Below are 14,383 nucleotides of genomic sequence, written 5' to 3'. Positions count from 1 at the left end.
CAGAGACCCCCCGCCCCCCAAATATCATGTGCTGTACTGAGATGGGGGTCCCCTCAGCCCTCAGGGTAGTTGGCGGATAGATCCTGGGCCTCCCAGAGCCCCATTCATGTACCCCACTGTGCCATTCAGATACCATTTCTGTCATCTGAGATGTGGCGGAAAAATTTGAATTGCTTTCTACAGGATCCTATCTGGTAGGATCTCAGAGGCACGTCAAAATCCACCTCAGATGTCACTTCTATGAAGCCCCCACCTTGATTCCCCACCTCACCCTATTTGAGATACAGAAAATAAAGAGTACTTTCGTTTATGAAGCTCCTTTAACCCTAATCTCATATGATGAAACCTTAAGTTGTAAGTAGGTCAGCATTATTATCCCCATTTTATAGATGAGAAGATACAGATATGAAGAGATGAAGTGCTTTGTTCATGAGTGTATAGTTGGGACATTAGCCCAGAGCTCTGAGACGCCGAAACTTGTTTTCAGGTGCCCGGTGCATCAGTGCACTTAATAAGTGAAGGTGATCATCTTACTCCAACCAAACCCGTAGTGCTTTTATTTATTAGAATTAATCTGCATTTATTTCATTCTTACTAGTTATGTCTCTTTCACTGGATTATGTTTTGAGGGAGAAACTAGCTCTTCTAGTTGTCCGTAATGTACACAACATTTAGCATGGTGCCTGTTAACAGAGTTAAAAAATAGTTCAGGTGTTAAATTGTGGTCTCTTGACATCATTTTCATGGCTGAGTAAAGGATCCAAGCGGCACTGTCTAGAGCTTTCTGTGATGAGAGAAATGTTTTATATCTGCTCTGCAACAAGGTAGCCTCTTGCCATGAGCACTTGAAATGTGTGACTAAGGAAGTAAACTTTCAAATAAATACAATTGAAAATTTAGTTCCTGAGTTTTGTTAGCTACAAATTAGGTGTTCAGTAGCCACATGTGGCTAGTGGCTATCATACTGGACAGTGCAGAACTACAGGATGCTCTTCCAAGCATCAGTGTACAGTTTCCTAATACCCAGCCTTCCTTCATGAATTGAAAATGCCCCCGCACTGAAGTGGAAAAAGATTTTGTGCCCTAATGTTAGAATTGACTAGCCCTTTAGGTTCTAGCCCACCCTGAATCTTTAAAAATGGACATTTCTATCTATAGCCAAGTCATTTCCTTAAGACATTTCACAAACCATCTCTGTTTTGCCTCCAAATATTTATGAGACTTTAAAAGTTTTCTTTTTCCTGCTTAAGTACTACTTTTATTCATGATGTGTTATTTTCTTTCCATTCCCTAGGAATAATCCTTAATTTATCCCTTTGGGCTCTGTTCTAGGTAGAACTTCTCCCTTTCTTTTTGGAGCAGTTTGGTGTAAAATACCCTAAGATGAACATTTTTTAGTAGTGCTTTTGTACCTTACGTTTGCACTCCTACTACCTTTAGTAGTGCAGGTAAATAGGCCTTTTTTAAAAAAAAAAATTACTTTCTCTAGATGTCAAAACCAGCCAAACAAGTGAAAAATTTTGGTCAGCCAGTAATTTAAACTTTGCTCAATAACTATTTCAACCAGTTTGGAATGGGCCTCGGTAGGGAGTGAAAGAATCCATACTGACATATTGGAAAGACATTTGAACAAGTGAGTTACCACCCAGGGCTGGAGTAGAGGGTGTGTGTGTCATGTGTATTATGACCTTGTGTGTTCAGGTGCTCTAGGGCTTTGTGGGTTTTTGTTGTTGTTTGTTTGTTTGTTTTGGCCGCACTGCGAGGCTTGTGGGATCTTAGTTCCCCGACCAGGGATCGAACCCCGGCCCCTCGGAAGTGAGAGCGAGGAGTCCTAACCACTGGACCTCCAGGGAATTCCCTTTAGGGTTTTGTTATGTTACCTTTACACACATGGTGCTCATGTTGATTATTCAGGATGCTGGATGTGGAGGGAAAAAGTTTTATCCTAAATTCCCATTGCTAAGTTTGACGGTGATGAGAGTTAATTGGCATTGTAGATAGTGAAAACCTTGGCTATCTTAGCTATCACATTTGTAATACTGCAAAATGTTTCAGGTCTTGAATGGCCAAATTGACATTTTACAATATGGATTCTGGGTTTTTTAACATAAAGTATATTAGTCCGATTTGCTTTGTAGAAGTTCTGTTTTACTTTTTTTTTTAAATATTTATTTATTTATCTTTGGCTGCTTTGGGTCTTTGTTGCTGCGTGCGGGCTTTTCTCTAGTTGTGGTGAGTGGGGACTACTCTTCGTTGCGGTGCACGCGCTTCTTACTGTGGTGGCTTCCCTTGTTGCGGAGCACAGGCTCTAGATGTGTGGGCTTCAGTAGTTGTGGCTCGCGGGCTCTAGAGCGCATGCTCAGTAGTCGTGGTGCACGGGCTTAGTTGCTCCGCGGCATGTGGGATCTTCCTGGACCAGGCTTCCAACCTGTGTCCCCTGCATTGGCAGGCGGATTCTCAACCACTGCGTCACCAGGGAAGCCCTCTTTTACTTTTAAATCTAACTTTCATGGCGTTATAAACTTGGTAGTTTAACTTGCTGCAACATCCTAGAACAAGGTTTGCTTTAAAAAAAAAAAAGCTTTTTGCCGTAATCATACCTTTGTAGCAACAGTGGGATATTGAAGCTATTGACACTTTTGTTCTGTTTTCGAATAATAATTAGAACAGTTAAAGATAGCTCCAGGTTTTCAATATTCTCATCAGTTGGCCATCTAAACTAGGTTATTATCAGGTTAATACATTTCAGGATATCCATATTTAATTTTATGAGCACTTTAAGTCATCAGTTTCAACTATAACATGCTTTAAAAATCTTGTTTTTAACTTAAGTTATTCTCCTGTAGCCACATTTTAAAATGTCAGATCTTGAGCTTGCTGTGTCAGAATTTATACATGCTGTGTGCATTTCAAAAGAAACAGAAATGGTTTCTGAGAGCAGTGGAGTAAGGACTAGTAATTCAGGTGTAAAGGTTGACATAGGGCTTGCTTGAGTCTTTTGGGCACTTTGGCATTGGAGAAAACTTAATGTTTTGAACTATCTGATTGTGTTATTATTTATTTCTTTTAAAAGAAAACTGGGACCAAAAATGGTAGTGATGTAACTTTACGGTTGAAAAGTTATGTGCATAGAAGCCAGGAAATTCAGTAATGTTCCCCCAAGCAACTGTAACTCAGACATATTGCGTGAAGTTTTTATGGTTTAATGCATGCTACCATATAGAGTAATAGGAAATACTACATTTAGTAGGTATAAGAAAGAAGAATTATATTTTTTATAGGAGCCATAATTTTGCATATCCAGATTTCAGACGTGTGTAAACTTTCAGTGATCATGTAGCAATAATGTATATTTGAATTTTGAGATAAATATCCATTGGTGCATCTAGAGATTCCTCTGGATTGTAGAGTTGATAACATTGACTGATTATGGTTATTGGAATGTTCAAAGAGAAATTCTTGGTCTAGGAGCATAAATTACAAGTATCTTTTAAAACTGAAACTTAACTCAGTCTTTCATTCTGTGGTATTTGATAATTAACAGTGAGTAAGAAATGCTCATTTTTGCAATATAATAAATGAAAATCTTGGTTTTAACATGTCTTCTGGAGATGTATTGACAGCTTATCCTTTAGGAATTGACTGGAGAATACTGACTGCTTATCCTTTAGGAATTTTCTTTGGATTATCTTAATTTTTACTGCCAATTAATTACCCTGACTAAAATAACACAGAAATTAAGATGGCGTATTCTTTTTTTTTTGAAAAACAATTTTATTGAACTATAATTCACATTCCACACAAATCACTCTTTTAGAATATACAATTCAGTGGTTTTTAGTATTTCGCAGTTATGCAACTATCACCACAATCAATTAAAATGGCGTATTCTTGTTTTTTAGTTTTTTCAAAATTGTATTCTCAATCCTGTTTTACTAGACACCTCCAGGAGTTCCTTAAATTGTTTTTTCAAACATAGCAGTCTTGACCTCAAGTAGATAATGCTTGCCTTAGTGTTCTTTAGGAGTAGCTTAGGGCAGAAGAATGGTGGATTGAGAATTTCCTTGGTGTAAGCTAAATTATCTTTTCTTTTTTTCCAGCCAAATCAAATAGAAAGCTTACTTTTCTGTACTTAGCCAATGATGTCATTCAAAACAGTAAAAGGAAAGGACCTGAATTCACTAGAGAATTTGAATCTGTCCTTGTGGATGCTTTTTCTCACGTTGCCAGGTATGTTTTCGGGTTTTTTGTTACGTTTTGTTTTTGAATGCATTACCTTTTCCTTTTTGTTCTTTCTTTTTTGTGTGTGATAGCCTTTGTAACTTGACAACTTCATACTTTAAAGAGAGGTACTTTATAGAGAGTTGCAGAGGCCAAATTGTGGTTTTATATTTTGCCTGAACCCTTGAGAACTATCTCAGACAAATAAATATTTTGATGCGTTGAAGGGACTCAGTCTAGCACTTGAAGCACATCTTTTCTCCTAGATGTATTCACTATTGAATTCACTTCTTGAATGTGGTACTTTCCTTGGTTTGGCTGAGTTGTCTCATTAGTTTATGGTCAAAAAACAAAGCTAAATAGTACAAGGGAACTTGCCAGTAACAAAGCCTTAATGGCAAGAAATTAGTTGCTGTGCCTTTGCTTTTACTTACTTCTGGATGTCTACATGTCTAACTTACTAAAAATAGTAGTCATTACTGTACCTGCAAAGATAGTAATTATTAGTGTGGAAAGTAGATATTTGCTCTGGCTCTGTCATATTAAGTGTGTGCCACTATTGTGTTTTGTGACAGAGGACGGGGGTGGGTAGAGCATACTTATAGCTGATATCACGGAAACCATACATTTAATTAAAAGTTTTACAAATCACTTTTATTTATTTAAAAACAAACTGTTTTTTGTAGATATAAGTTAGTTGCCTAGGAGGAGCAAAGAAAAACTATTTTTCACTAGAATATTAATAGGTAAGCAAATCAAACAAAACATCTTTGCCAAAGGAAACTGGGAAGGGTGAGAAGGAGACTAGTGGGTTAAACGAAAATTGTTCTAAGGTCTAGAGTGTATGTGAAAGACCTTAAGTGTGAAAGTAAGTCTGGCATTCTGTGAAAGATTTGGAAAGTTTGAAGGAGTGAAATGAGAACTCCAAAAGATTTTAAAGAAATGACATCTAGCTTTGTAGAGATGGATAAAAGATTTTTGTTAGTCAACTGGCTTTTTTTTTTTTTTTTTCAACATGGATACTGAAAAAGCAGAATGTTTGGGGACTTGAAAAAATACTGAGTTGTCATAACAGAGAATAAGCTTAGAACAGACTACTAGAGTAGCCCTCTGAAATTGGAGACAGGCATTTTCCTGTTTTGAGGAGAGTCAGTTCAGTTTCCTAGACGTTGGCTGTAGCTCTGCCTCCAACACTGAGTGGCCTTGGATGTGTTATGTAGCTTTTTGAGCCCACATTTCCATGTTAGTTAAAAGGGAATGTCACCACCTGTCTCATTAGAGTTGTGAGGGTAAAGTAAAACAACAATGCTCAATCCACAGTCTTTGCCCATTCATGGGAGTATACTATACTATATTATAAACTATATGAAGAGAAAGACTGTTTCTTTTGTGTTCTTTCCTGTATTCCAGACACCCAATAGAGTATCTGGCACAGAGCTACTGGGTTTTGTACCTTCGGGAACACCATTTAGATAGTCTTGATGTGAATGGTGGTCTGTCCTGGCACAGAGTAGGGATTCAGTAAGTAGTTGTTGAATAAGTTAATAAATTTAGGGTATAAGAAATTGACTAAAGTAATTCCCTATAGGGATAGTAAACATAACATTTTTCCTTAAAAATTTAACAGTAATCATAAGCTGCTCCCAAATCAGAAAAGTGTAAGTAGAAAAGCGGATGGGAGAGGGGGGATGAGCAATACCAGGATTAAAAATTTTTCTACTTGGTTATCATCTTAAAACCTAGCTAGGAGGCATTGTAAAAATGTCTTGGCAAATTCTGTGGCTTTATGGGGAAAATAGACCTGATCCTTTTAAATAAAAATAGATAGCTCTATTACCTTTCTTTTTTGCATTCTTCTAGTTCTTTTAAGGTCCTGTTCAGATATTATATTCAAGGTCCCCATGTCTCTAAGCTCTCTCCCCACCCCCACCCCCATTATTAGAATAGAAAGTCCAGCCACACCACTTCAGTCCTGATGCACCTTATCAACAGTAAAAAGTGCTCTCTGTACAGTTTTTCTGTGGCCAATTGATGAACAAAGATAGTAGACCCATTAATATTGACTAAAATAGATTAGGAATCTCTTTATGATAATTTCCTACCTCCTCCCTCAAACCTCCTACCCCCTAGGAAAGAAACAACAAACCTCTCAAGTCAGAGAAAGCTGCCAAGCTCGTGGGGTGGTTTTAATTTGAATAGCAGTTTAAGTAACCAGACTTTAAACTTATTTTCCATACAAATGCCTTCTTGTTTTCTTCTCAGTTGGGAGATAGTTGTGCACTTAATCTTTCCTTCAAGATGTATTTAGGTGCCTTTGTGCAAAGTACTGATCCAGACACTAGGGGGGCAAGCAGTGAACAAGGCAGGCAAGGACAAAATGAGTAAGATACTTTCAGAGAGTGATAATATGGACATAATAAAATAGAATGACGTTCTTGAGTGGGATCTCTTCTAGTGTGGTGAAGGAAGGCCTCTCTAAGGAAGTGACATTTGAGGTAATCATGCAAAATAGGAATAGCTATTAAAAAGAACCTAAGGTACAAATAATCTTGGCATATTAAGAGGATCAGAATGAAGGCCATTGTGGTTAGAACACAAGGAACAGAGGGGAAGTCATATCCAGGTGAGATCAGAGAGGCAGGAAGGTGACAGTCACACATGCCTTGTAAGCCTTGGGAGAGAGTTAGGATTTTGTTCTGATGGGATGTCAGTGAGGAGTTTTAAGCAGGGAAATGATATATTCCAAATGCCTTGTTCAAAGATCCCTCCAGCTTGGGGTGGAGAATGGATTATAAAGGCCAAGGGAGAGGCAGGGACATGAGGTAGAGGGTGTTGCTCTAGTGTAGGCTAGAGATGACATTGGCTAGGATTCAGGAACATTGAGGAGATAATAGCTTTCACTTGTTGAATGTTTACTTTGTTTACTTCATGGGTAGATTTGTGCCCCACCCCATGTAAAACTGATAGGATTAGTGGGAGCTTGGTAGTGAGGGAAAAGAGAAATCAAAGATTATTTCTAGGTTTTTGACGTGAGTATGTGGATGGCTGATGGTGCTGTTTACCGAGGTGGAGTTTGAGGTAAAGATATGGTAGAGGAAATCAAGAGTTTTGTTTTGGCCATGTTAAGTTTGAGATGGCTAATAGATATTCCAAAGGGTGATGCCATATAGGCGGATGGATGAAACAGTCTTGAAGCTCAGTAGGAAATTGATTTCTGGAGACATAAATTTGGAATTATCACCATATACATATTTATTTCCTGTTATAACAGTCGTGGGCCCCCAAGACCACTTCCAGGTCCGGTGACTTGCTAGGAGGACTCACAGGACTTGGGTATAGTTGTGTTCCTGGCTATGATTTATTACAGTGAAAGGATATAAAGCAAAATTAGCAGAAGGGAAAAGGTGCAAGGGATGAAGTCCAGAGGAGACGAGGCATAAGCTTCCAAGAGTCCTTTCATAGTGGAGTCACATAGACATACTTAATTCCTCCCCCTTTGAACTGTGGCAACAAATGTGAAGTGTTTTCTATCTGAGAAGCCCATTAGAGATGTAGTACCTAGGGATTTTGTTAGGGTTGGTCACAGGCACTCTGCCAAAATTCTAGGCTCCCAGAAGGAAAGCAGGTGTTCAGCATAAACCATACTGTTTGTATAAACAGTTTAAGCACAGTAAACCGCCCTTATCAGTTAGGAAATGATAGGAGCACTTCTGAAATCCAGGTTCCGAGATGCCAGTCAAGGGCCAACCTCGTGAGCAGGCCTGCTAAGGGCAGCAGTCTCAGGCCTGCTATGTTAACTCTTTTCCACACAATTGCAAAGGACTGTTTCTGCTCTACCTTTACATGAGGTGCTGTTGGAAGTGCTGAGGATACTTAGAAAGAATTTATGCCCTGAGTAGGCCTGCCATAGGCCTACTGTGCATGGGATAAGAGAGAAGTACACAAATTATAGCGGGTGTACCAAGGCAGTGCCATTAGAGCTGCAGAGGAAGAAAAGGCCCCCATGCTGGCTTGGCAAGCCCTTTGGTATCCAGCTGGCACTTCAAGCAGTAGTCCTACGTGTGTATAACACATACTTTTCACTTTTTAGATCACATTTTCAGTGGTTGAATTTATAAATATTTAGAATTAAGATACTAAGTTGTGTTCTGCAAAATAAGTTACATATGTACTTATTTATCATCTTCCAGTTTATTCATTGATAAGTGGCAAAGATTTTTTGTGTTTTTTCACTTAAAGATTTCTCAAGTTAGAATGGAGTTAATACAACTTGAAAAGATAGCTCCTTGTGTCATAAAATGACTTTTTTGCTTTGGTTGTATCCAATTTCAGGTGCTAAAGTGACTTCCACTTCATTGGAGCTACTTAGGGCAAAACCACATCAGTAAAAAGATTTCTTGACTGTTGTGTCTATATCTTTAGACCTTAGTTGGCAAAACTTTGATTTACTGTAGTGCTCAAAGAATTAACCTATCATGGTTAATTATGTTCACTAATTAAAGTAGAGCACCCTTTTGGCTGTAGCGTTTAGTGGTGAAAGCCTTTTGAAAATCTTTTGGTTACAACAGGTTTGAGCATCATTATCCACTATACAGTAGTGTGACTGCAGCTGATTAAGACTATCAGTCTTAATCAAGCCCCAAATAGCCCCAGGAATGGTGGATGGTGGTTGGATGGGTGTTGTGCCCCTCCCAACCCTTTTAACTAAATCCTTGATAAGAATTTGTTTTCATGATTAGTTTCTCTTTTAAGAGAATTTGCAGAGAACAGATTTTATGTTAAAAGTACCGACCAGTTAAGTTCTGATTAGTTGTGATTTTGTTACAGTAGTTATAATGACTTTATTTTTCTAAAGCCTGCATTTCATCACATTAGGGACTTCCCATTGCCTTCAGGATAAAGGCCACATGTTTAGTATGGAATTTAAGGTCCTCTATAATCTAATTCCACTGTATCCCTCCAGATTCTTCTGCTGTTTCCACCCCCCCACCCCACCCCATATAGTACTTCAGCCACCAGAATTACTCAGAACCTTTTGCTCTTCACCTTGTTCTGTTTTGGGGATTCCATTCAAGCGAGAGGAGAAAGCATGAGCATAGGCACACGTAACAGTGGCAGCAAGTGCTGAGTAGAAAATACTTACCGTTGAGTGTTGCTAGAACATGAAGCCTCAGGTAGGGTGTGGAGAGGTGAGGGGCTGCTGGGTCAAGAATCTAGAGGTCAGGACCTAGGCCTTGTTCTTTGTATTCCAAGCACAGTATTTCAGAAACCTTAATGCGCAGATGAATGCTTAATTGATGTCTGACATGAATGACCTTGATGTGGTAAAATGGTCGTTGAAAGTTAACTAATTGTATGGCCTACTGAAACCTTTCTAACATTTTTCGGAAAAAACATTGCAATTAAATATTTACTGTGCTTGTTCTGGGGCATATAGCAGTGGGGGAAAAAGACAAATCCCTGCCCTTGTGGAAATCCCATTCAAATGGAAAGAGAGTATAAACAACAGGGAAACCATATATATAGCACATCAGAAGATAAATTGTGTGGAGAAAAATTAAGTAGGAGTAGGGAGTGTAATTTTAAGTCGGGAGATGAGAGGATTCACTGAAAAGGTGCTGTGTGAGTATACGCACCTGAAGGAGGAGAGCAAAGGAGCCTTGCCTGGCCTGAGCCTTGGTTCCAAGCTAAGTGCAAAGGTCCTACACTTTAATGGCAGGAGGGCCGGGGAGCTGTTGAGGAGGGAGGGGAGAGTGAGGATAGGTGAGGTCAGAGAAATAATGGGCTGGGCTGAGAAGGGCTTTGTTGTAGGCTTCATTAGGACTTTCACTTTTATTCTGAGGGAGACCAGGAAGAACCATTGGAAGTTTTTAGCAAAGGAGCAACATGATCTACTTTAACACAACAGTTAGGATTGGATTTTTAAAACTTGAGAATAGATGGTTGGAGGACAGGGTGGAAGCAGGGAGACTAGTAATGAGGCTGTTGCAGTAATCAGACAAGAGATGATAGTGGCTTGGATCAGGCTGAGAGCAGAGAAAGAGGTGAGAAGTAATTTGTTTCTAGATATATTTTGAAGATGGAGTAGAGATGTTTTTATTATAAATATCAAGGTCATATCTTTAAGTTTTATAAATATCAGTGGAAATATTTTCCCCCTTTTCCCCCTCACCCTGACCTCTGACTTAAAAAAAAAAGCTTTACCAATAATTAATAATTAGTTTGTATGTATCCTGATTTAGTTAGTACTTTAACCCCCAATTTAGTGAAATTTGCCGCTAATAATTCATAAGTAATATAATCTGACCAGCTTAGGCCGAAAACTCAGCTCATCTTGAGTGTTAATATAAGTTTTAGAAAAGTGCTGTTAGGGCTGGGGGTGGGTGAAATTCCATCTGAGTTGAATTTTATATGGTTTCTTCTTGAGGTTCCTACTAAAGATATTGACTTAGATACTAAGATGTCAGGGTAACCCTTCTTGTTTATAGTTCCTCAGTGTAAGGTCATTGACATCTAGACAGTCTCACAGAACAGAACAATTCATAGTAACACAGTACATGGTGAGGGAATTTGTTTTCCTTTCGGAAAGTGTTCCGCATGCTTCCACTTGCCGTCTGACACTTTATGGTAAACAACTGCTTCACCCTGAGTGCGAGTTACGGTCATCTCACTGAAAAATAAGAGAGTGATATGTTTTAAGAGAGTAATACGTCAGGAAAAAAACTAGCTTCTTTCATTCAGATATAAATTACAAAGGACTGTACTATGCTCGGTGTGTTCTAAGATTATCTGCTAGACATCTTTGTGTGAATCTGGAATACAGACCTAGCCTGGAATTAAAATAATTATGAAGTAGTTTAAAGTTGAGAGTCTTGACATGTATGTGTGTATGATTGTATTTATACATATTAGAGGTGTTGGTGTGTTAGCATTGATGAGTTATTATGAATTTCTTCCCCACTTTAAACATTTGGTTTTAATCATTGTTTTCCTGTCCTTAAACATTTTGGCCTGCTTTAATTTCCAGCAGCATATCTGGCACTAGATTTCAGTTAATGCCTTGTGAAAAGCAAGCCGTCACAATTGATATGATTGATTTTTGATAATTCTCTGTCAGTAAATATCAGCCTTTGGCTTTTTGCCCTATTTACCCCCATCTTTCAAAGAGGATAAAAGACACAGATTAATTCTGTAACATAATCCCTCTCTCTTCCCTACACACCACAGGAAGAATGTAGTTTCTGGTCAAGTTTTGAATATCCATTAAGTACAGTATGTACCTTACTCTTCCTTCTGTTTTTAAATATGTAAATCATTTAGTCAGTTGTTGGTTGTTTTTTTTTTTTTTTAAAGTAAATCTGTCCTAATTAAAAGCAAAAAATCTTAAGCTTATATATATCTTTTCGTCTTTTCTGGGCAGAGAGGCAGATGAAGGCTGTAAAAAACCTTTAGAAAGATTGCTGAACATCTGGCAAGAAAGAAGTGTGTATGGCGGCGAGTTCATACAGCAGCTGAAGCTGTCTATGGAGGACTCCAAGAGCCCTCCCCCCAAAGGTAGAAACATCACCACATGTTTACAGCTCTTGGTCTTTGCCTACTTTCGAATCACATATGAAAAGCTGCAGTGGGGGTTGCTGTGAACCACCAGCGATTATATGATTCTTCAGAGAGAGATGATCATAAACGATGGTGAGAATTTATGTAGTGCTTGCAGTGTGTAAGCCTGGTTCTAGTATTCATGCTATTCATCATCTCATATCCTACCTTTTGATCTGTATTCTCCTTGGCACGCTTATGCCTTTCAGAGACTTTCCTTGCACAAGGGAAAGGAACAACAAAATTGTTCAGAGTTATAGCGAACTAGGAAGTACCCTGGGCTAGGATTTTGTCCGAGCCTTGCCGCTAACTGTTATAGGATCTTGGATAAGTCCTTCAGCCCTTATGGAACTTGGTTTCATTAAATATTGATGTGGTTTGGGGACATACTTTTGATGGTTGTCAGCTGCTGTCTAAAATTGGTTTTGGTCCTTATTGAACCCAGAATATTCTGAGGTAGTGTGTTCATGTATGTGTGTGAATTTTACCAAGTCCTTCTTAAAAGCTATGTTATTTTTTTCTTTTAAAGAAGAGTAAGATCAAACGTTATTTGATTCTTTGGCTTCCAGTTAGTTGTGGCTTAATTCTAGCTGGCATGACATGTTTCTAAGCTACAGATCTGATCTGACTGTACACATGCTCATTGCCTGGAAGATCAAGTCCAAATACTAACATAGTATTTAGGACCCTTTATAATGTGAACTACTCTACTTTTCCAGATTCTTCTCCCATTTTCTCACATATACCATATTCTTTGGCCATACCTAGCAATTTCCCCTCTGGATGCTCTGTTGGTACCCCTTCCTTTGCATCTGCTGTTACCTCTGCCTAAAATGTCCTTCTGCCCCTTTTGTGTGGTGAACTTATTCTTTAAGAATGCTACTCACATTCTGACATCTTTGCTAGCTTGTCTGGGCACATGTAACCAATTTCCTCCATCTTCCTCTGGGACTTTGTACATGCCTCTGCAATAGAACTTAACCACAATTAGCATATGTGATAATATCATTCATTCAGCAACTCTTTTTATTGTATACCTTTCATGATCTCTTCCAGGTCTGAGTTTATATGCGTTTTAAGGTGGAGTAACTTTCCTGTGAAACTAGAGGTTAGAGGCTTTCTAAGAATGACATAAGTGCTTTCAGTCTGCAGGTCATTGCTGTTTTACTTGGAATTGATAGAAAACAATTTTGGGATTGGATTGGATTCTGGCAGTGTTCGTGTTGTGTCCTTTGGAAGTATTCTACACAGTGTTGGGGAATTATCCAGCATTCTTTTCTCTCCTCTGACTTGAAGTCCATTGGTAAACAGTGCTGATTTTTTAAAAACACCTTTGGGCAAGTAGGAGAGCTCTGAAAGATGATGTTTGAAGCTAAGTGTTGAATTTCAATTAAACAAGCATTTGCCAAACATATGCTTTGAGTAAACAGCTATGCTAGACAGTATAGGAAAGAGCAAGAGAGGAGTGAGAAATAGGTTTGCCCTCAGGGAGCAGTCAGACAAATTGGGGAATTTGTGGCAGTGCTAGATTTGAAAATAGCTCCATTGGGTTTCTGATTTTTTTTTTTTGAGTGTCTAGACATTAACAGCAATAGAGGCAGTATTCCTCTTATGTAGAGGATAATGCTGATATAAAGATAATTTCTCTTTCTCTAGTTTGTAAAGATGAAAACACATATCAAAAGGTTCCAATGTGTTTGTCTCAACTCACTCACTCTGTCTTCTCACTGTCTTTTTTGGACCTGAGTTATCAGAATATTTTACACAATCCTTTCAAAATATTGATGAGTTTTCCAGAAGCTTATTTCCAAATTTAAATAGTCCTTTTATATTACAACCTTAATTCAAGGCTAATTCTTTGTCTTCAGACAACTTTACAGAGTTTACTTTTGGAATAAAAAATTTCCTGTGGAGCTGACATTTCTAATGTTGGAGAATGTGTGAGTTTAGGAATTTTGTTTTAGAACTGGAGTTTTCTTGAGTTTGTGTACCTGTAATTTAAAATCTGTGGGGTTTTTTCTTTGTTTTTTCAATCCCAGGTACAAGACCCAGTGATTCTAAAGTTGTCTCTGTATTCTTGGGAATACTCATGCTGTTGCTTGACTGAGTGGAACTTCATTATTTACTTCAGTCCCACGTAAATCACACGGTATCCTATAGTTGCAGGCTTTAGAAAGGAAAGGTAGATACAAAGGAAATAGCATTTATTGAGCACCTATTCAGCACCAGCCCCTCTGCTGGCTGCTTTTCATGTTAATTTATTTTAGATCCTTACAACTACTCTATGTACTAGGTATTATTTTCGTATTTCAGATGAAGATATTAAGACTCGCAAGGGTACAGTAATTTTGTCCAAGTAGATATAATTGATAAGTAGAGAATTCAAACCCAGGTCTATATAACTTAAAAGCCTATGTTCTTCACACCATAATTTTTCCTTGAAAGCACATGGATTCAGTAGACTTGAATGAGGGTATGAATTCATGAGTAGGTCACACAACTTTCCTGGACCTTAGTATAGTTAGTTTAGCTATTCAGAGCAACGGTTTGAAATCAGACTTCCAGA

General features: G+C 38.3%; 1 protein-coding gene across 17 annotated transcripts in view; it reads left to right on the top strand.

Annotated features, from left to right (window-relative positions):
* The window catches only part of RPRD1B (regulation of nuclear pre-mRNA domain containing 1B), a 77,015-nt gene that overhangs the window by 1,995 nt on the left and 60,637 nt on the right, over positions 1-14,383 (top strand). For 16 of the 17 annotated variants that reach the window (XR_009535257.1, XR_009535256.1, XR_009535258.1 and 13 more), the window contains exons 2-3: positions 4,101-4,230; positions 11,642-11,775. The exons of the other annotated variant lie outside the window; for it this stretch is intronic. Coding sequence is in view for 2 of the 16 variants with exons in the window: in XM_060123026.1 (XP_059979009.1) it covers positions 4,101-4,230; positions 11,642-11,775 (264 nt within the window). In the remaining 14 variants the exon portion in view is untranslated. The remainder of the gene's footprint in view (positions 1-4,100; positions 4,231-11,641; positions 11,776-14,383) is intronic. 17 annotated transcript variants of the gene reach the window in all.

The sequence above is a fragment of the Lagenorhynchus albirostris genome, chromosome 15 (assembly GCF_949774975.1).
Source record: "Lagenorhynchus albirostris chromosome 15, mLagAlb1.1, whole genome shotgun sequence".
NCBI classification, from domain to species: Eukaryota; Metazoa; Chordata; class Mammalia; order Artiodactyla; family Delphinidae; genus Lagenorhynchus; species Lagenorhynchus albirostris.
Note: the sequence above shows the minus strand (reverse complement) of the source record. Positions and strands in the feature narration are given on the sequence as shown.